Consider the following 22,360-nt stretch of genomic DNA (forward strand, 5'->3'; position numbering starts at 1 on the left):
CTATCAGGGTGTAACGATCGTCTGTGGAAGAAGGTGTGGACCAAAGCGCAGCATGGTACGTGTCCATGATTTTTATTTGACTGAACACTAAAACACAATTACAAGAGAATAAATTAAACCGAAACAGTCCCGCAAGGTGCAAACACTGATACGGAAAACAACTACCCACAAAAACCCTGTGGGGAAAAGCTACTTAAGTATGGTTCTCAATCAGAGACAAGGATAGACAGCTGTCCCTGATTGAGAACCATACCCGGCCAAAAAAAAAGAAATACAAACGCATAGAGCGCACAGAATGCCCACCCAAATCACACCCTGACCAACCCAAAAATAGAGACATAAAAAGCTCTACTGTCAGGGCGTGACACAGGGAGAAAATCTGCCTCATGATTTGCCAGTAACAAGGACTATTTGTAGTGGTGAGAGCTTTACTTTGGCTATATGCTGTACTATGTCAGTTTAGTCCGCACAGTTATTTACTTAAGCCCCATTCCGCAACCAATTAGAGTAGCGCAGCTCCTCTTCAGTGTGAGAGTGTACCTGACGAGTAACGAGAGCTCTCTTTGGGTCTCTTTTCTATCACGGCACTCTATCGGTAGAGGATGTCTGCACAGGTCCCCTGGTAAGTAGGAAAGTCAGACTTTCTTTTCTAGCAAGTGGACTTTTATGATTGTGTGAATTTAGGGTATGCGCACGCTAGAGTATGTTGGCATGAAATTGTCTGTATTCAAGTCTGTATGTGTGTCTGTTATTTGTGTGTGTGTGTTGATACCCTGCTGACTGTGGTACAACTCCATATGGTGTAGAGGACCAAGGGGTGCTGTGCTGTAACCAGACCTTGCACCTTGGGGTGGAGGCTGGGCACCAGTGGTCCTCAGGTGGCCACTTGTATCTGCCATGATCCAGGCAAACACTGCTGTGGAGAGGAGTCATACAACCCTCAGAATGAAATCTGCTGCAACGGACTGAAGTGAGTTGCTCTGTACGGTGGAAACTGCAAAGGTTTGTACAGATGTAGCATCTTAGTTTGAGCCAGTTCGCTACAGCTGGAAAATAATTCTGCAGAAACAGCAAATGTGAATTACTGTATTATGTGGATTATAATGAATGGACATTTTTGTTAGGGTTGTACATTTTACGTAAGGGAGAATACACTGCAAGTTTTACATTTCCTGTATATATATCCAGCCCCCGTCTAAGTGTTGATGCAATGTCTTGAAATGTGTGTGTGTTTGTGTGTGCGTTCGAGCATGTGGGTGTTTGTGCTCGTGAATGCGTGTTTGTACTATAACAAACTCTAGAAAGTGTTTTCCCACTGTCTTCGACTGGGTCAGCATCTTTATACTGTATATGTGTGTCTGAGAGACGTGGATATTTTATTTTAACCTTTATTTAACTAGGCAAGTCAGTTAAGAACAAATTCTTATTTCCAATGACGGTCTGCCCCGGCCAAACCCTAACCCGGACGATGCTGGGCCAATTGTGCGCCGCCCAATGGGACTCCCAATCACGGCCGGTTGTGATACAGCCTGGAATCTAACCAGGGTCTGTAGTGACGTCCTCTAGCACTGTGATTCAGTGCCTTAGACCGCTGCGCCACTTAGAAGCAAAGTGATGCAAGTGGGATAAAAAATATATCCCGACATTCCCAGTCCCACTACCGCAGATGTGAGAGGATTCTGTGGCCGGCCACGGCTCAATGGAATTCACCATGTCTCTAGAGAGACAAACGGATAACTTATGTTAGCCTTCCAGACACCTTTTAAAGGGGGTGTATTCCACTGCAGCTGATGGTCTAAAGGTCTCCTGCTGTGTAGTCTTGTGTGACTTGACCTCAGTGTTTAGGAGGAAGTTGAGGAGGAATCGGGTTGATTCTTATTACGGATTTTAGGAATGTTACTCAAGTATTTTCAAAGTAAATGTTGTTCATTATTGACTCGTGTCTGTTTAATGGGAATACAGAAACATGCACAATGTCTGAGGGCATACCTGACAGAGGCAGGAAAGAAAAAAGCACTGTAATCTACTTGTGTTTTTTGACAGCGGCTTTACACCCTGATCTAAAGTCGAGAGGCCATGTAGAAACATGTCATTAACAAACAACTCTCCATTGTTAAAGTCTCTAACCCTGACATTAAAACTGTGGGTTGAAAGCAATGCCATGACTCTATACTTTGGCCATGAAACAAGCAGGAAGTCTGTGAGAACAACACAGCTTTGAGTGACGCACTAGAATCTACTTTAGTTTTGACCCTGTAACTGAATCCCTAATCACTCCCTTGCCCTTCCCCTGCCCCTCACTTTGTTCATTCACACGCATTTCCTCCACATGTACAAGTGTCTCAAAGCTGAGGGAGTGAACATTATCGAGGGTGTAGGGGATAGTTAGACCCACTTAGACTGTTTTGTAGTTTTCCCAATTGCATACAAACGAAGGAAAAGGTGTTTCTAATTATGAGCCATGTGTATTTTGTTCGTGTCTGATTTTGAGGTATGACACGTGACAAAATAAATACATCCCAAATTAAATGTTGAACTGGTACTGAGGTTTATATATTGTAAAACGATGGGGGGGATATCTTTATTTGAATTTCATGGTTGTTTTATATTATAAGTTGGGACATGAATTGCATCATTCAAGCAATGAGTGTGTCCCGAATTTCAAATCAAATCAAATTTTATTTGTCACATACACATGGTTAGCAGATGTTAGTGCGAGTGTAGCGAAATGCTTGTGCTTCTAGTTCCGACAATGCAGTAATAACCAACAAGTAATCTAGCTAACAATTCCAAAACTACTACCTTTTCGACACAAGTGTAAGGGGATAAAGAATATGTACATAAAGATATATGAATGAGTGATGGTACAGAGCGGCATAGGCAAGATACAGTAGATGGTATTGAGTGCAGTATATACATATGAGATGAGTATGTAAACAAAGTGGCATAGTTAAAGTGGCTAGTGATGCATGTATTACATAAGGATGCAGTAGATGATATCGAGTACAGTATATACGTATACATATGAGATGAATAATGTAGGGTATGTAAGCATTATATTAGGTAGCATTGTTTAAAGTGGCTAGTGATGTATTTTACATTTCCCATCAATTCCCATTATTAAAGTGGCTGGAGTTGAGTCAGTGTGTTGGCAGCAGCCACTCAATGTTAGTGGTGGCTGTTTAACAGTCTGATGGCCTTGAGATAGAAGCTGTTTTTCAGTCTCTCGGTCCCAGCTTTGATGCACCTGTACTGACCTCGCCTTCTGGATGATAGCGGGGTGAACAGGCAGTGGCTCGGGTGGTTGTTGTCCTTGATGATCTTTATGGCCTTCCTGTGACATCGGGTGGTGTAGGTGTCCTGGAGGGCAGGTAGTTTGCCCCCGGTGATGCGTTGTGCAGACCTCACTACCCTCTGGTTGGTTTACTGATCCCCTCGCCACTCTTGACGTCAGCAACGTGTCATAACATGTAATAACAGCTGACATAACTTGTCATGACCTGTCATAATATGGCCAAAACATTGTCATGACTGATACATTTACACCTGTTGTGACATACAGTAAGTGGACTGCGTTATTTTATGGCTGATAATGACACCCACATTTATTCAAATTAGTTTTTTTTCCCTGCCAAGAAGTTTCCGTTAGTTTGAAAGTTTGTTTCTTAAATCCTTTGTTGTTGTAATGAATTCTTTACAGTCATGTTTTTTTAAACAAGTGTTAATCAAAATACATGTTATATTTGAGGTTCTTCAAATAGCCACCCATTGCCTTGATGACAGCTTTGCACACTCTTGGCATTCTCTCAACCAGCTTCACCTGGAATGCTTTTCCAACAGTCTTGAATGAGTTCCCACATGCTGAGCACTTGTAGGCTGCTTTTCCTTCACTCTGTGCTCCAACTCATCCCAAACCATCTTAATTTGTTTGAGGTCGGGCGATTGTGGAGGCCAGGTCATCTGATGCAACACTCCATCACTCTCCTTCTTGGTAAAATAGCCCTGACACAGCCTGTAGATGTGTTGGGTCATTGTCCTGTTGAAAAACAAATGATAGTCCCACTGATCCCAAACCAGATGGGATAGCGTATCGCTGCAGAATGCTGTGGTAGCCATGCTGGTTAAGTAAGACTTGAATTCTAAAGAAATTACTGACAGTTCACCAGCAAAGCACCATCACACCTCCTCCTCCATGCTTCACGGTGAGAACCACACATGCGGAGATCATCTGTTTACCCACACCGTGTCTCACAAAGACAAGGCGGTTGGAACCAAAAGTCTCCAATTTGGAGAACACATTTCCACCAGTCTGTCCATTGCTCGTGTTTCTTGGCCCAAGCACGTCTCTTCTTCTTATTGGTGTCCTTTAGTAGTGGTTTCTTTGCAGCAGTTCAACCATGAAGGCCTGATTTCACACAGTCTCCTCTGAACAGTTGATGTTGAGATGTGTCTGATACTTGAACTCTGAAGCATTTATTTGGGCTGCAATTTCTGAGGCTTGTAACTTTAAGGAACTTATCCTCTGCAGCAGAGGTAACCCTGGGTCTTCTTTTCTTGTGGCGATCCTCATGGGAGCCAGTTTCATCGTGGCGCTTGATGGTTTTTGCGACTCCACTTGAAGAAACATTCAAAGTTCTTGAAATGCTCCAGATTGACTTTCCTTCCTGTCTAAAAGTAATGATGGACTGTTTCTCTTTGCTTATTTGAGCTGTTCATGCCAAGATATGGACTTGGTATTTTACTAAATAGTGCTTGATATTTTACCAAATATCTTCTGTATACCACCCATACCTTGTCACAACACAACTGATTGGCTCAAACGCATTAAGGAAAAGAAAAAATAAATTCCACAAATTAACTTTTAAGAAGGCACACCTGTTAATTGAAATGCATTCCAGGTGACTACCTCATGAAGCTGGTTGAGAAAATGCCAAGAGTGTGCAAGCTGTCATCAAGGCAAAGGGTGGCTATTTGAAGAACCTCAAATATAAAATATATTTTGATTTGTTTAACACTTTTTTTGGTTACTACATGATTCCATTTGTGTTATTTCATAATTCTGACATCTTCACTATTATTCTACAATGTAGAAAATAGGAAAAATAAAGAAACTCTTGAATGAGTACAGAAGTGTTTTTTAAAAATGTTTAACCGGTAGTGTATGTCACAACAGGTCTAAATATGTGTAATGACAGTGTTATGACCATATTATAACAGGTTGTGACACGTTATGTCAGCTGTTACGACATATTATGACATGGTTATGACCATGTGATAATCTGTTATGACACTGGGTGTCAAGTAAAATGTTACCAAAATAGATTTTGCTGATGGGTTTGTCTTAATTGATTAGCTAAATGGATGGCCTCCCCTCTTGAGTACAACAGAGTCGGCTGGTTTTGGCCATCTCTCTACATTGCTCAGTCTGGTGATTCAGGTTGATTAGGCCAAAACCCATCATTCTTATAGCTAGCACTCTCCAAATTACATTTCCATAAGTGCTATCATCCTTTAAAACCTCTTTAAGGAATAGTCCCGAACTCACAAATGCTGATGCTCTAGATACTAAACTAGTCTAAAGAAGTCCAGTTTTATTGCTTCTTTTAATAGAATGGGTAAAATCCAATTAATTATAAATAATCATCAGTTCAATCAAGTACGGGCTTACCTGAATGACAACATACACAGACTACCATATGAAATTTCACTGAATAGTTTGGGGGTAGGCCTCATCTCTGAGGAATGCTCCTATATGCTGACTACACTGGCATAGACAGCGAAATGGGCACCAAATTCTGAAAGACGATATGGGCTTTTTTGGTATTGGGAGATCAAATATTTTTCTCTGCACAGACTCAGCAGGTGGAGGGTTATGCATGTTATGCTGCAGAGGGAAGACCTACGACCCCAGCAGTGGCCAGATGAAGTCCGTTGCCGGGACTCTGTACGACCTTCAGGTTCAGGACAGGCTCTCAGAGGATGCCCAGTGCTGTGGGAATCTCCTGATGGAGGCCGGCTCCACCTGCTGCTCCGACCCAGGACTAGACCTGCTCTACCCTACCCAGCCAGGGTTCACCTGCTGTGGGCACCGATACCCCAACTCCTCCCTGTGGTCTTGCTGTGCGGGGGTCCTGCACCCAAGGCTTGAACCACACACCACCAGCATGAACATGACTCCAGGTCAGTGGGAACAGGATATACTCCGAACTTGACTCCCATTTTTCTTCGATCCATGATTTATGTCACAGTATGAGTTGCATCTGTTTATCTCTGAAAGGTCTATGAAAGACCAACCTACAAGCCAGAAAGTGATATGAATTGTAGTAGTAGTTCATATAAGATAAAATTGGTGTCTTTTGATGGGTCCTTGCCTGGATTCTGTCTCTGTCTTAGCCCATTTGATTAGACTGTTGTTTACTATCCTCAGGACCTAGGATTCTACCACTGGGGAGCCTGAAGACGGAAGTCCTGTGTGACACCAGAGGTAAGGCCTCCAGTTTGAAGCACAGGATGAAAGGAATCATGAAAATACAGTGGGAAGAACTTCAATCACTTTGGGAAGCACTTTGACTCATTGATGTACAGTGCCTTGCGAAAGTATTCGGCCCCCTTGAACTTTGCGACCTTTTGCCACATTTCAGGCTTCAAACATAGATATAAAACTGTATTTTTTTGTGAAGAATCAACAACAAGTGGGACACAATCATGAAGTGGAACGACATTTATTGGATATTCCCAAAAAATTTAACAAATCAAAAACTGAAAAATTGGGCGTGCAAAATTATTCAGCCCCTTTACTTTCAGTGCAGCAAACTCTCTCCAGAAGTTCAGTGAGGATCTCTGAATGATCCAATGTTGACCTAAAATGACTAATGATGATAAATAAAATCCACCTGTGTGTAATCAAGTCTCCGTATAAATGCACCTGCACTGTGATAGTCTCAGAGGTCCGTTAAAAGCGCAGAGAGCATCATGAAGAACAAGGAACACACCAGGCAGGTCCGAGATACTGTTGTGAAGAGTTTAAAGCCGGATTTGGATACAAAAAGATTTCCCAAGCTTTAAACATCCCAAGGAGCACTGTGCAAGCGATAATATTGAAATGGAAGGAGTATCAGACCACTGCAAATCTACCAAGACCTGGCCGTCCCTCTAAACTTTCAGCTCATACAAGGAGAAGACTGATCAGAGATGCAGCCAAGAGGCCCATGATCACTCTGGATGAACTGCAGAGATCTACAGCTGAGGTGGGAGACTCTGTCCATAGGACAACAATCAGTCGTATATTGCAAAAATCTGGCCTTTATGGAAGAGTGGCAAGAAGAAAGACATTTCTTAAAGATATCCATAAAAAGTGTTGTTTCCAAGTTTGCCACAAGCCACCTGGGAGACACACCAAACATGTGGAAGAAGGTGCTCTGGTCAGATGAAACCAAAATTGAACTTTTTGGCAACAATGCAAAACGTTATGTTTGGCGTAAAAGCAACACAGCGCATCACCCTGACCACACCATCCCCACGGTCAAACATGGTGGTGGCAGCATCATGGTTTGGACCTGCTTTTCTTCAGCAGGGACAGGGAAGATGGTTAAAATTGATGGGAAGATGGATGGAGCCAAATACAGGACCATTCTGGAAGAAAACCTGATGGAGTCTGCAAAAGACCTGAGACTGGGACGGAGATTTGTCTTCCAACAAGACAATGATCCAAAACATAAAGCAAAATCTACAATGGAATGGTTCAAAAATAAACATATCCAGGTGTTAGAATGGCCAAGTCAAACTCCAGACCTGAATCCAATCGAGAATCTGTGGGAAGAACTGAAAACTGCTGTTCACAAATGCTCTCCATCCAACCTCACTGAGCTCGAGCTGTTTTGCAAGGAGGAATGGGAAAAAATGTCAGTCTCTCGATGTGCAAAACTGATAGAGACATACCCCAAGCGACTTACAGCTGTAATCGCAGCAAAAGGTGGCGCTACAAAGTATTAACTTAAGGGGGCTGAAGAATTTTGCACGCCCAATTTTTCAGTTTTTGATTTGTTAAAAAAGTTTGAAATATCCAATAAATGTCGTTCCACTTCATGATTGTGTCCCACTTGTTGTTGATTCTTCACAAAAAATACAGTTTTATATCTTTATGTTTGAAGCCTGAAATGTGGCAAAAGGTCGCAAAGTTCAAGGGGGCCGAATACTTTCGCAAGGCACTGTACAGTAGCATCACAACACTGATCTAAAGTGTGTGTGTGTCCAGTTCTGCTAGGGACAGTGGAGAGTGTGTCTGTGAAGAGGAATGAGCGGTCCATCATGATGGGGAAGGTCATGTCCATGCAGGCCTTGTGTGGCCCTGTCAACGCCCTGCCTGCCCCTCACTACCTCACATACTGCAGCTCTACTGAACTGGTGCCGGGCAACACTGACATCTGGGTGGAAACAAGACATTTCTCAGAAACAGTAAACTTCATCTCTGATCTCAGCGACTATTCCTCCCTTCTCTCTTCCACCCTCTCCAGGTGCTCAAAATTATACTTTAACCATATTTTTTGATGCTATATGGTGTTTGTTTATATTTACATTGTTTACAAACAATAGCTTTAAAAAAAGCTAATTTTGTGTTCTGATGGGGAAGGACAGTTTATCTAAACTCGTGAGGCACACGTTATATTCTTCAAGAATCATTTGGTATATGATTAGTTTACAGATTGCCCCTTTAAGCTGTCAGTGGATGTTTAAGATATTTTGATTTGCTTACAAAAAACGACCGTGTTTATGCTCTCTCATGAGTCATATCTCAGGATAAGCCATATGTATGATGTTTGTCTGGTTAGTGTTTTCTGTTATTCTATCACAAAAGTTCCTTTTTAATGTTATTGCATTTTTATGCAGATCCAGCTAACAAACCAGGCTGGGTCTGATGTAACCATATAGACAGCAGAGAAGTTGCCTGAACAAGCAAGCTTTGTAGCCATGAGCAATGTTTCTCCTCAGGGTCAGTGGGAACCCGTCGTTCAGGGCAGTTTTGAGCCCCACCTGTTTAGCTGAAATGAAAATGAAAATATATTATACAGTACCGGTAAAAAGTTTGGACACACCAACTCATTCAAGGGTTTTCCTTTATTTGTATTATTTTCTACATTGTAGAATAATAGTGAATACATCAAAACTATGACATAACACATATGGAATCATGTAGTAACCAAAAAAGTGTTAAACAAATCAAAATATATTTTATATTTTTCAAAGTAGACACTCTTTGCCTTGATGACAGCTTTGCACACTCCTGGCATTCTCTCAACCATCTTCATGAAGAATGCTTTTCCATCAGTCTTGAAGGAGTTCCCACATATGCTGAGCAATCAAATTTGGACTCATCAGACCAAAAACCAGATTTCCAACTCTCTAATGTCCATTGCTCGTGTTTCTTGTCCAAAGGAAGACTCTTCTTCCTATTGATGTCCTTTAGTAGTGGTTTATATGCAGAAATTCGACCACGAAGGCCTGATTTCAAGCAGTTTCCTGTGAACGGTTGATGTTGAGATGTGTCTGTTACATGAATTATGTGAAGAATTTATTTGGGCTACAATCTGAGGTGCAGTTAACTCTAATGAACTTATCCTCTGCAGCAGAGGAGAGCAAGTTTCATAATAGCATTTGATGGTTTTTGTGAATGTTCCGTACTGATTGACCTTCATGTCTTCAAGTAACGATGGACTGTTGTTTCTCGTTGATTATTAAAGCTGTTCTTGCCATATGGACTTGGTCTTATCAAATAGGGCTATCTTCTGTATACCACTCTTACCTTGGTCACAATACAAATGATTGGCTCAAATTCCACAAATTAACTTTCAACAAGGCACACCTGTTAGCGGACGACACAACAGTGGTAGGCTTGATTACCAACAACAACGAGACGGCCTACAGGGAGGAGGTGAGGGCCCTCGGAGTGTGGTGTCAGGAAAATAACCTCATACTCAACGTCAACAAAACTAAGGAGATGATTGTGGACTTCAGGAAACAGCAGAGGGAACACCTCCCTATCCACATCGATGGAACAGTAGTGGAGAAGGTAGCAAGTTTTAAGTTCCTCGGCATACACATCACAGACAAACTGAATTGGTCCACCCACACAGACAGCATCGTGAAGAAGGCGCAGCAGCGCCTCTTCAACCTCAGGAGGCTGAAGAAATTTGGCTTGTCACCAAAAGCACTCACAAACTTCTACAGATGCACAATCGAGAGCATCCTGGTGGGCTGTATCACCGACCTGGTACGGCAACTGCTCCGCCCACAACCGTAAGGCTCTCCAGAGGGTAGTGAGGTCTGCACAACGCATCACCGGGGGCAAACTACCTGCCCTCCAGGACACCTACACCACCCGATGTTACAGGAAGGCCATAAAGATCATCAAGGACAACAACCACCCGAGCCACTGTCTGTTCACCCCGCTACCAGAAGGCGAGGTCAGTACAGGTGCATCAAAGCTGGGACCGAGAGACTGAAAAACAGCTTCTATCTCAAGGCCATCAGACTGTTAAACAGCCACCAATAACATTGAGTGGCTGCTGCCAACACACTGACTCAACTCTAGCCACTTTAATAATGGGAATTGATGGGAAATGATGTAAAATACATCACTAGCCACTTTAAACAATGCTACCTAATATAATGTTTACATACCCTACATTATTCATCTCATGTGTATACGTATATACTGTACTCTATATCATCTACTGCATCTTTATGTAATACATGTATCACTAGCCACTTTAACTATGCCACTTTGTTTACATACTCATCTCATATGTATATACTGTACTCCATACCATCTACTGTATCTTGCCTATGCCGCTCTGTACCATCACTCATTCATATATCTTTATGTACATATTCTTTATCCCCTTACACTTGTGTGTATAAGACAGTAGTTTTGGAATTGTTAGTTAGATTACTTGTTGGTTATTACTGCATTGTCGGAACTAGAAGCACAAGCATTTCGATACACTCGCGTTAACATCTACTAACCATGTGTATGTGACAAATAAAATTGGATTTGATTTTAATTGAAATGCATTCCATGTGCTTACCTCTTGAAGCTGGTTAAAATAATGCCAAGAGTGTGCAAGCTGTCATCAAGGCAAGGGGTGGCTACTTTGAAGAATTTCAAATATACTTTGATTTGTTTAACACTTTTTTTGGTTACTACGTGATTCCATATGTGTCATTTCATTGTTTTGATGTCTTCACTATTATTCTACAATGTAGAAAATATAAAAAATTAAGAAAAACCCTTAAATGAGGAGGTGAGTCCAAACTTTTGATGGGTTATTCTGCCCTTGAGTTGTGTTCCCATGCATAACTAGACAGATAGCTAACAGCTAAGTCTTTAATAAAACTCCCAAGATGTGACTTTTCTTGAATTAATATATTGAAAACGTTTATGTTGTGAAACTGCAAAATACAGAAAATAATATACTTTAGTATTCAATTCACACTGACATACTGTAGCTGTACATTACACATTTAAAGTTGCATAAATGCCAAGCACGTGCTATGGTACCATGCATTTGGCATGATGCCAAACCATATAGCTAATTGTTACTCATGTGGTACTTGGCTAACTCCTTTCATTACTCTAATAATGTACAACCATCTATGTAGAATAACAAAGCATATTACACTAGAAACAGTAACAAAACTACAGTATTGTATATTTTACAATTAGTTTGCATGACGCACGAGCAAAGTAATACAGCTAACGGCATACATGAAAGGCATTGCAATTTGTATGAGTAAATGCAACCAACCAACATTGATATGTAAGCAACTCTATCAATAACAAGATTATCATCACTAGCTAAATGCTTGAATCAAACTTACAAACAAATATTTTCCAAGGCTGAAGTGTGACAAGAAATAACTACACTGAAAGACCTGCACCGTAGCGTTGTTTTTAGCTGCTTCTATGCGTGCGGAACAATTCCTGTTTGCGAAGTCTTTCTAAGTACCAGAAAGCTCCACTAGGGGGCGAATAACACCATGGAACACAATGAAAATCCATCTTAACCATTGTAATAAAATAATCTGTTACCTTCTAATAGGATGGCAGCACACGGGTACTGTATATTAGAGGTCGACCGATTATGATTTTTCAACGCCAATACCGATACCGATTATTGGAGGGCCAAAAAAAGCCGATACCGATTAATCGGCTGGTTTATAAAATATATATTTATTTGTAATAATGACAATTACAACAATACTGAATTAACACTTATTTTAACTTAATATAATACATCAATAAAATCAATTTAGCCTCAAATAATTAATGAAATGTGTTCAATTTGGGTTAAATAATGCAAAAACAAAGTGTTGGAGAAGAAAGTAAAAGTGCAATATGTGCTATGTAAGAAAGCTAACGTTTCAGTTCCTTGCTCAGAACATGAGAACATATGAAAGCTGGTGGTTCCTTTTAACATGAGTCTTCAATATTCTCAGGTAAGAAGTTTTAGGTTGTAGTAATTATAGGAATTATAGAACTATTTCCCTCTATAACATTTGTATTTCATTAACCTTTGACTATTGGATGTTCTTATAGGCACTTTAGTATAGTCAGTGTAACAGTATAGTATAGCTTCCGTCCCTCTCCTCGCTCCTCCCTGGGCTCGAACCAGGAACACAACGACAACAGCCATTGGCTGGTGTAAGGTTAATACCATGGGCTAGGAAAGGTTAAATACATTGGCCATGCTGTCAACCCAGCATGATTTCTGCTATGCTGAAAACAAATGGAAACTCGGAATTGGGAAGTTTTAGATCTAAGTGAGTTCAAGAGAACTGAGAACTCTGGAAAAAAAACTAGCTCCACCTTGGAAAATACATTTTGAACAGTCATCTAACTCGAAATTCCCAGTTCATTGCTTGCTTATATGCCCATCTTATCCTACGGTTCTGACTTGCTGTACAGGGAGAACACTGTAAGAACGTCCCATGTTCTAAATTTTTTTGCTGTACATTTAAAACGTGCTGAACAAGTAGTTATATTGACTACGTCCACCCTAGCTCGCTAATTAATGTCTTACGGATTACGGATTGCGGATTGCCTCTTATCCACTTGTCCCCTTATGCCATAGTTTGTACATCTCAATTGTCAGTAGACAAGAGTGTGCAAAGCTCTCATCAAGGCAAAGGGTGGCTACTTTGAAGAATCTAAAGTATATTTTGATTTGTTTACAGCATGATTCCATATGTGTTATTTCATAGTTTTGATGTCTTCACTATCATTCTACAATGTAGAAAATAGTAAAAAATTAATTCCACCTGGTGATCTGCTCACCGTCTGCTCTGGTTGTCTCCCCGTCTGGTACAGGTACCCCCCCCCCAACTCTCTCTCCCAAGCTTGCGCTCGCCTCCAGCACACAGGCACTGTTGGGGCGAGTGACTGATCTTACAATGGCTAGCCCCAAGTCATTATATATTTTATTTTTCTCTTGTGCATTTTGATATTTACCTCAAGACTCCTGCATGCTTTGTTGACTACAAACTTTCTTTACCCAACCGTGGGACAGACTATGTTCATACACTAGGGACTCTGACTCTCTATTGGTTGTACAGACCTTTGGCCTCCCATTCTAACCACCTCTCGCCTGGTTTGTATTCATGTTCAATTACATTATTATTATATTCAATTACAAAGCTCATTGTTTGTTCCTGAGTTGTTGCTGAGTAGGACCACAGGTGAGTCAGTGAAGGCTGACTATGAAAATTACATGAATAAAGTCGACACATTTGAATGTAAAGAATTGCAGCTTATAACGAGGGGGCCTTCAAAATACTTTTCAAAGTGTGTGTGTGTGTATTACTTTATCATATTTCTTAGAAAGGATAACAGTACTACTCATGGGTTAAGCTGATCTTACCTTAGTAAGATGGCGCCGAAGAAGAAGGCAGACGTTTTACGTGCCCTCAGCCGATTGTGTTTTTTGTTAGTTTATTTGCGTTTTTGTAACAATTTTTTAAAACTTATTTTGTACATAATGTTGCCGCTACCGTCTCTTATGACCGAATATAACTTCTAGACATCAGGCCTGCGATTACTCACCATGGACTGGCAGAATCCTTTTTTTCCTTTCACCACTGACGGGCCAGACACAAAGGATATACTGCTTCCTCGGGAACAGGACCCGATCCCCGTGATCTGCGTGAAGAAGAAGGGGAGAAACAGGGGCCGAAGGGAGGGCTGCCTTCTGAGAATTCGTAGGCAATCGAATAAACCCCCATTCTGCTAGCAAATGTGCAATCCTTGGAGAATAAAATCGACGAGTTACGTGGAAGATTAACATACCAACAGGACATAAAACATTTCACATCTTATGCTTCACGGAGTCGTTGCTGAACAACGACAATATCAACATACAGCTGGCTGGTTATACGATGTACCGGCAGGATAGAACAGCAGCATCTGGTGAGGCAAGGGGCGGCGGACTATGTATTTTTGTAAATAATAGCTGGTGCGCGATATCAAATGAAGTCTCAAGCTATTGCTCGCCTGAGATAGAGTATCTCATGATAAGCTGTAGACCACACTACCTACCGAGAGTGTTTTCATCTGTATTCTTCGTAGCTGTTTACGTACCACGACAGTCAGAGGATGGCACTAAGAATGAGCTGTATTCTGCCATAAGCAAACAAGAAAACGCTCACCCAGAGGCGATGCTCCTAGTAGCCGTGGACTTTAATGCAGGGAAACTTAAATCCATTTAACCAAATTTCTATCAGAATGTTAAATGTGCAACCAGAGGAAAAATACATCTGGACCACCTATACGTGGTCTGAACGTGTACTGCGAGCATGTGCTGACCAACTTGCAAGTGTCTTCACTAAAATGTTCAACCTCTCCCTGTCTGAGTCTGTAATACCAACATGTTTTAAGCAGACCACCATAGTGCCTGTGCCCAAGAACACTAAGGTAACCTGCCTAAATGACTACCAACCCATAGCACTCACATCTGTCTGTAGCCATGAAGTGCTTTTAAAGGCTGGTCATTTTATTTTACCTTATTTAACTAGTCAGTTCATTCAGTTATTCACTACAGAAGTGATACCTCCTAGCCGTTGAGTTAGCCACAGCAACTGCAAACGCGTGCTAGGAAAGAACAGACAGAGTATCCAGTCTACCACACACCGATGTTGTCACGTTCTGACCATAGTTCTTGTGTGTTTTCCTTGTTTTAGTGTTGGTCAGGACGTGAGCTGGGTGGGCATTCTATGTTGTGTTTCTAGTTTGTCTGTTTCTGTGTTTGGCCTGATATGGTTCTCAATCAGAGGCAGGTGTTAGTCATTGTCTCTGATTGGGAACCATATTTAGGTAGTCTGTTTTGTGTTGGGTTTTTGTGGGTGATTATTTCCGTGTCTGTGTTTGTTTCACCACACAGGACTGGTTTTTTTCTTCACATTTATTGTTTTGTATATTTGTAGTGTTTTCTCGGTATTCGTCTTTATTAAAGATGTTTAACCCTAACCACACTGCGTTTTGGTCCGCCTCTCCTTCCCAGGAAGAAAGCCGTTACTACAACGTATCCAATTGACCACCAGAGACATTCTTCAAAGGACTCGGTTGGGCAACACGCCTTCCATCTACCACCAACCTACCGAAGCGCAGCTCAGAGTAAATATTTATTGCATTTTCCTTTTCCAAATGGGCGGTAATTTAGAATGCATAAGATACTGTATTTACGATAGCACAGCTTCTTCCCTTTGTTCCTCAGTCTTCACACTCTTCCACTCAAACCCAGACCCTTTTCTTTTGTGTAACAAGCTGTCATCTGTTCCGCCCGCTAGGGACGTTTTCCTTTATGATGTCATTTGTAATCAAGTTATGATTTAATTATGTGTATGTGTGATTAGTTAGGTATTTAGTAAATAAATGATTAAACCCAATTTTGTATTGCTGATTCAAATTGTTAGCCAGGGTTCATGCAGATAACCAAGCATTTACAACTTTCAGATGAGACTGAATTAAGATGACGATTAATATTGACTGCTATTGATGTAAAATATTACTAGGTCTTTAAGAGTTTATTCGGAAGATAACAGCCCTATAAATATTATGTCATATCATATCACTTAATCCGGCATAGCCAAAGACACGGCAATTGTCTCGCTATTGTTATTTTACTGCTGCTCTTTAATTACTTGTTACTTTTATCTCTTATTCTTATCTGTATTTTTTTAAATCTGCATTATTGGTTAGGTTACTGTAAGTAAGCATTTCACTGTAAGGTGAAATGTTTGATTTGGCGAGTGTGACTGATAAAATTTGATTTGATGAAATGACCACATTATTGTAAAGGAAAACCAGGCACAAGAACTCTATTGAGTGGAGGCCTCTTCCAAGACTATTAATATCAAAGTCGCAAGATGTGATTAGGCCAGATCAGTACCTCTTGATATGGCTCGTTTGATTCAGCTCAGTAGTCTGAAATCCTCGAATACGGGGCGCAACATACATTACTGGGTTTTTATGTAAGAACCTGATCTTTTAGATGAAGCAATGTTATCTGAAAGTGTTTTTGTTTAAAGGTCTGGGTGGGTTCTGTAGTAATTCCCCTAAAATCCTCTTCCCATGAACTGTGGACACGTTCCTACTTAGTGAGTTGCATTGCTTGGGACAAACAGTAGGGTGGAATAATTATGAACGTGGTTCCATTTTTAAATTACTAACTATATTTGCATGCTCAGGTCAGTGGAGGCTGTTGGGCGGAGCTATAGGAGGACGGGCTCATTGTAATGGCCGGAATGGAATAAATGGAATGGTCTCAAACGCATCAAAAGCATGTTTGACTCCATTCCATTCCAGCCATTACAATGAGCCATCCTCCTATAGTTCCTCCCACCAGCCTCCACTGGCTCAGATGGACTTTTCCACTGAATCACCATATTATTGACTTAGTCAGCCTAACTTGTGGGGCCACTCATCAACCACCACAGGTTGAACGTGCACCACCATCCCACACTACCGTTTGTCCTAAGCAAATGCAACTCAAAAAGTAGGAATGTTCCCACACTTGACAAGAGGATTTTAGGGAGTGTGCTTTTAAAGGTAGCCTCAGCAATATCTCATCATACACAGCACTACTCAGCCAAGACTGCCAAGACAATTGTAATTAAATCAAACGGTGCCGGTTATGAGCAACGTCTCATTAATCAAAGACTAGCACGCTTAGGCTCCGGTCCCCGGTCCTCCTCACCTTTTCCTGTAATTCTTCCTATTTCCTTTTAAAATGTATTTTTAAAAGATGTCATACAAACACACTGTGATATCCTGTTACAAAACACAGAGCATCAAATGAATTTATTATCTTGCTTCATTCATTCTTTTCAGCTTGGCAACAAGAGATCCAGCAGGAAAGTCCCGTCCAGAACAACCAATGATATTGCATCAATACCGTCATCTCTACTCCCTTCAACGGATCTCCCATGAACCATCGATGACCTGTTCATGAATAACTTTCACACTGTGTGTGCGTATGGATCCCCGGTTTACTGACTTCTGGTGCATTACCTCCCTATGACTTGCACTCCCTGCAGAGATGGTCAAAGGAAGAAAGGTGATGACTTTTCACTTTTAGATAAATAGCGTGCCCAATTTCAACTTCCTGCTCCTCATGCCAAGAATATAAGATGTGCATGTTATTCATAGATTTGGATAGAAAACACTCTGACGTTTCTAAAACTGTTTGAATCATGTCTAACAGAACTTATGTAGCAGGCAAAACCCAGAGGACTAACTGTTCAGATTATTTTTTTCCCCCTATCTCTGTTCACTATATTGTCTGCCATTGGATATTTAATAGGAACCAATTTCCTACCGCTTCCACATGATGTCGCCAGTCTTTGGAATATGGTTGAGGTTATTCCTTTGTGCTTTGACGAAGTAGGCCAACTCAGAACTGGGGAAACTTTTGTGAGTTGCGCAAGACATGAAGAGCAGAGCTGGTTTCTTTTCGTTCATGTATTGAATACAGATTGCCCCGTCGATCAAATTGTAGATTATTAACGTTTAAAAATACCTAACGTTGTATTACAAAAGTAGTTTGACATATTTTGGCAAAGTTCATAGGCAACTTTTGAAATATTTTGTAGTGACGTTGTGTTTTTGTAACCTGTTTTTTTCTGGATCACACGCACTTTATAAATGGACATTTTCGATATATATGGACGGAATTAATCGAACAAAAGGACCAATTGTGATGTTTATGGGACATATTGGAGTGCCAACAAAAGAAGCTCGTCAAATGTAATGCATATTTTATTTCAGCGTTTTGTGTAGCGCCTGCTACGCTAGCTCCTTTGTTTACTGCTGGTGCAGATGGGTGTAGGCTATCAGATAATAGCTTCTTATGCTTTCACTGAAAAGCACTTTAAAAATCTGACATGTTGGCTGGATTCACAACGAGTGTAGCTTTAATTGAGTATCTTACATGTGTGATTTAATGAAAATTTGAATTTTATAGCATTTTATTTGAATCTGGCGCTCTGCATTTCCCCTGGCAATTGGCCAGTTGAGACGCTAGCATCTCCCCTATCCATAAGAGGTTTTAACAGATTGTGACCCCAGCTTGGAGAAAAGGTGCAGTGAGGTTTCCCAGGTCTCGCCTTACTTTCGTCCTTCCAAACCAAATAATTTGCCTGGATGTCGAAGCACTTGGTCCCCTTCTTGATTCTGCTCCGGTAGCTCTCCGTTTCTCCTGCGCCTTGTCGATGTTTAGTCTCACTTTAATTGATTATAGGAATAAATGCAATTACATTTCATATTTCAGAAAATAAATTAATGGAAGGTATCATTTTTACCTGGTCAAAAACCGCCACATCCTTCTCCTTCCGTGCCTTGAAGGTAGTTCTCGAAGTGTTCTGATCTGGTTCGACAATTTCCCCCACATCAGGTGGGGTGTATGTATCTGAAAGTACGTTATACAAAAATAGCAATAGACAAACAACGTAACTAAGTCAATCACACATTTGAAAGACTACAGTACATGCAATAATTGTATACACAATTGCATTGTTTACCTCAGTCAACAGCTGCGGCTCCCGTCCGTACAAGGTGGAGGCCTGGATGCTGTTGTGTGCAAAGAGAATTACCTTCAGGTTGTTCTCCCACTGTTCCTGGTTCCAATTAAGGGATATGCCCATGGCAGTCTTGAGGGTTTGATTGGCCCATTTCACCAACCCCCGAGTAGGGGGTAGGAAAACGATATCAATTGAAAATGTAAGATATTGAAAAATGTCTTATGTACCATAGAAAAACAAATTGTAAAAAATAAATAAAACAGACAGAATATGACCTAGAACATCCGTACCTTGTTCATGACCTCGGTCACTCAAGATGACCTCAGGAGAACAGTGGGTGTTGAAGATCATCGTCGCCTTGGAGGTAGCCTCGCCAGTCTCGTCCATAATGATTATTATACAAAACGAAAATAGAGTTTTGGTTCCAAGCACCCTTTTTAATGGGTTACGGAAGGGAATTTAGAGTTAAGCACGTACTCTTCCTTTACTGACCATAATGGGTATTGCCTCCACCCACTTGGTAAAGTGATCGATCACCGTCAGACCCCAGCTGTTGCCATTCTTGGATTTTGTGAAGGGTCCGATGAGATCCACCGCTAACATTTAAAGTGTAAAAGAGTGTTTTATTCTTACCTGTATCTATGTCATACAGTATGCAGATTTTCATATTCATATTTCATATAAGGATACTGTCACACACATTCTATAATATTGAACTCTGCTGTGGTCAAATAAAGCAACCATTACAAAACAACTTACCGGGGAAAGATTTGAATTGGGACACTTACAGATCATGTGCCGTGGTGAAACAGCTCTGATGGGCTTCAACTCAGGTGCCACAGTCTTTGCCCTCAACTTCTGGCAGGCTAGACAGGGTACTGACCTTTAAGCACAAAGTGACACATTTAAACATTGTGTGCTCTCTGATATGACATTCATTCAAATCATAACCATTTCAGATGTAATAGAATGTGATCCCCATCAGAAGAAGCGTAGGTTGATTTTGGAAAGCATGCGCTTCATTGGCCAGCATGCATCCTGTTGATCGTGTCTGGCTCTCCACCAGAAACCTCCCGCTCCGCCTGCCCTGTAAGAACCTGAGTCCCCAGTTTGTGGGGCCGTTCTAGGTCCTCTGGAAGGTCAACAAGGTAATTTACAGATTACAACTCCCCACTAACTACCAGATCTCACCATCGTTTCATGTTTTCCTCCACAGGCCGGTGGTTCCTGGTCCCCTGGCTGATTCCACCCCCCACGACACCCCATCCGCCTCCCTTGGACATCGAGTGAAGCCCCGTCCATACAGTCAGATCCCTCCTGGACTCCGGAATTTGTGGGGTTCGGCTCCAGTACCCAGTGGACTGGAAAGTGTAAGGTCCAGAGGAGCAGTGTTGGTTTCGGTGGATGACATTCTAGATCCCAACATCATTTGAGGGGAGGGGGGGAAGGGTACTGCCACATCTACTCCTGCTCCCCCGCTCCGGTGGTAGACGTTGTGCCGGTTTACTAACCACAGGACCTGGAAACCCATCTTTATGCACACCTGGCAACCGTCATTACGCACACCTGCGTCTCATCAGTCACACTTGGACTTCATAACTCATTCTTTATATAGTACCCTTCTGTTAGTAGTCGTCAGGTAGTAATGTTTATGTTTCCATGTAAGACGCTTCATGTTTTGTGTCGTTCCATGTTCATTATTATTAAACTCACCAACTGCACTTGTTTCTTGACTCCCTGCGCCTACGTTACAGATAAATATGTATGTTTTTAAAACCGCAACACCGTCACCTGTTTTGTATGCAACTGAAGGACTGGGCTGTGGAAATGCAATCCCTCTCAAATGCATAGACTGACAGTCCATGACAGTTCAAGAGATAGCAAAATCACATGTTATAACATTCTAACACCTGTGTGTAACGCATTTTGACTGTATCTGTAAACGACAGCCGTGCACCTGGTGATTGGAACGGGTTACCTGGAGCAAATCTTTAAAACGTTTTTTAATGCCTTTAGGGGGTTCAAGGGGTCTATGGCTGAGTAGGGATCACACCCCACCCATGCCCATCTAATAGTGGGCCCATTGGTCATTTTGGACATTTATTTTTAAATCGTTAAAAATGACAGAGTCCCACTTCTCTCTCATGTCACCAACGAGTGATGGAGAGGAACCACTATCACTGCCCGGCCATTCCGAGTTCATCGGGCCAGTCAATTTCACATTTCTGCAGTATTTTTGAGCATGTCAAATTTGTGATGGTAAATGCCCATTGAAACATATTGCAAATGGACAGTACATTTGCAATAAGATTAAACAGTGATGAACCATCACCATTTTTTTTCACTTTTTCTGAAAAGAGTGATTCCTTCATCCAACATGGACCTGCACAACCTTCCAATTTGTTTTATTTAAATTGTTCTAAAAGTAGTGTTTAATTTATATATTGAAAAGTTTCTGGTTTGCTCAGATAAATTATTCAATTTCTTTGAATCTAAATGTTATTTTGCCTATTTCCCTTTTCTTCCGGGATAACACATAGATGGACAGTCTATTCCTCGTACAGACTGAATGTCTGTCTCTTACCAACTAAATACTGTTTAAATGGTGTACATTGTGAAATAAAATAAGCATGCTTTTTGCTATTATCTTGTTGATAACGTTCACCCATGAGCATTATGCATGAAGAACCATATCTCCACCTTAAAACGATCCTTGCTGCTTTGTTCTGTGCAATCTGCAGCCTCCTAATTTCACTTGCTGATGCATTTCCCCAGAACAGTAGTTCACCTGACTCCCAATTTTTGCTTGGGTTGTTCACTTAAGAATCTTTCACTGTACATACAGTGCCTTGTGAAAGTATTCGGCCCCCTTGAACTTTGCGACCTTTTGCCACATTTCAGGCTTCAAACATAAAGATATAAAACTGTATTTTTTTGTGAAGAATCAACAAGTGGGACACAATCATGAAGTGTAACGACATTTATTGGATATTTCAAACTTTTTTAACAAATCAAAAACTGAAAAATTGGGCGTGCAAAATTATTCAACCCCTTTACTTTCAGTGCAGCAAACTCTCTCCAGAGGTTCAGTGAGGACCTCTGAATGATCCAATGTTGACCTAAATGACTAATGATGATAAATACAATCCACTTGTGTGTAATCAAGTCTCCGTATAAATGCACCTGCACTGTGATAGTCTCAGAGGTCCGTTAAAAGCGCAGAGGGCATCATGAAGAACAAGGAACACACCAGGCAGGTCCGAGATACTGTTGTGAAGAAATTTAAAGCCGG

At 41.2% G+C, this 22,360-nt stretch overlaps 1 protein-coding gene and 1 long non-coding RNA gene across 3 annotated transcripts; both read left to right on the top strand.

The window, feature by feature from the left end:
* Window positions 1–352: 352 nt before the first annotated feature.
* Window positions 353–15,602, top strand: LOC121839260. 2 transcript variants are annotated; one of them, XM_042297110.1, is made up of 5 exons: window positions 353–622; window positions 5,854–6,180; window positions 6,428–6,484; window positions 8,255–8,454; window positions 15,552–15,602. In XM_042297110.1, exons 1-5 carry the CDS (start codon window positions 442–444, stop codon window positions 15,582–15,584), a joined length of 798 nt encoding a protein of 265 aa, XP_042153044.1. In that variant the 5' UTR covers window positions 353–441; the 3' UTR covers window positions 15,585–15,602. The 2 variants fall into 2 exon arrangements, with proteins under 2 accessions (XP_042153044.1, XP_042153043.1); XM_042297109.1 differs by lacking the exon at window positions 15,552–15,602 and having other exon boundaries at window positions 354–622; window positions 8,255–9,092.
* Window positions 15,603–15,608: 6 nt separating this feature from the next.
* LOC112266668 lies at window positions 15,609–20,793 on the top strand. The gene is made up of 3 exons (XR_002955978.2): window positions 15,609–15,664; window positions 17,381–17,606; window positions 20,285–20,793. It is a non-coding gene; the product is annotated as an uncharacterized LOC112266668 (long non-coding RNA).
* Window positions 20,794–22,360: the final 1,567 nt, after the last annotated feature.

Source organism: Oncorhynchus tshawytscha, linkage group LG14 (genome assembly GCF_018296145.1).
Source record: "Oncorhynchus tshawytscha isolate Ot180627B linkage group LG14, Otsh_v2.0, whole genome shotgun sequence".
Lineage (NCBI taxonomy): Eukaryota > Metazoa > Chordata > Actinopteri > Salmoniformes > Salmonidae > Oncorhynchus > Oncorhynchus tshawytscha.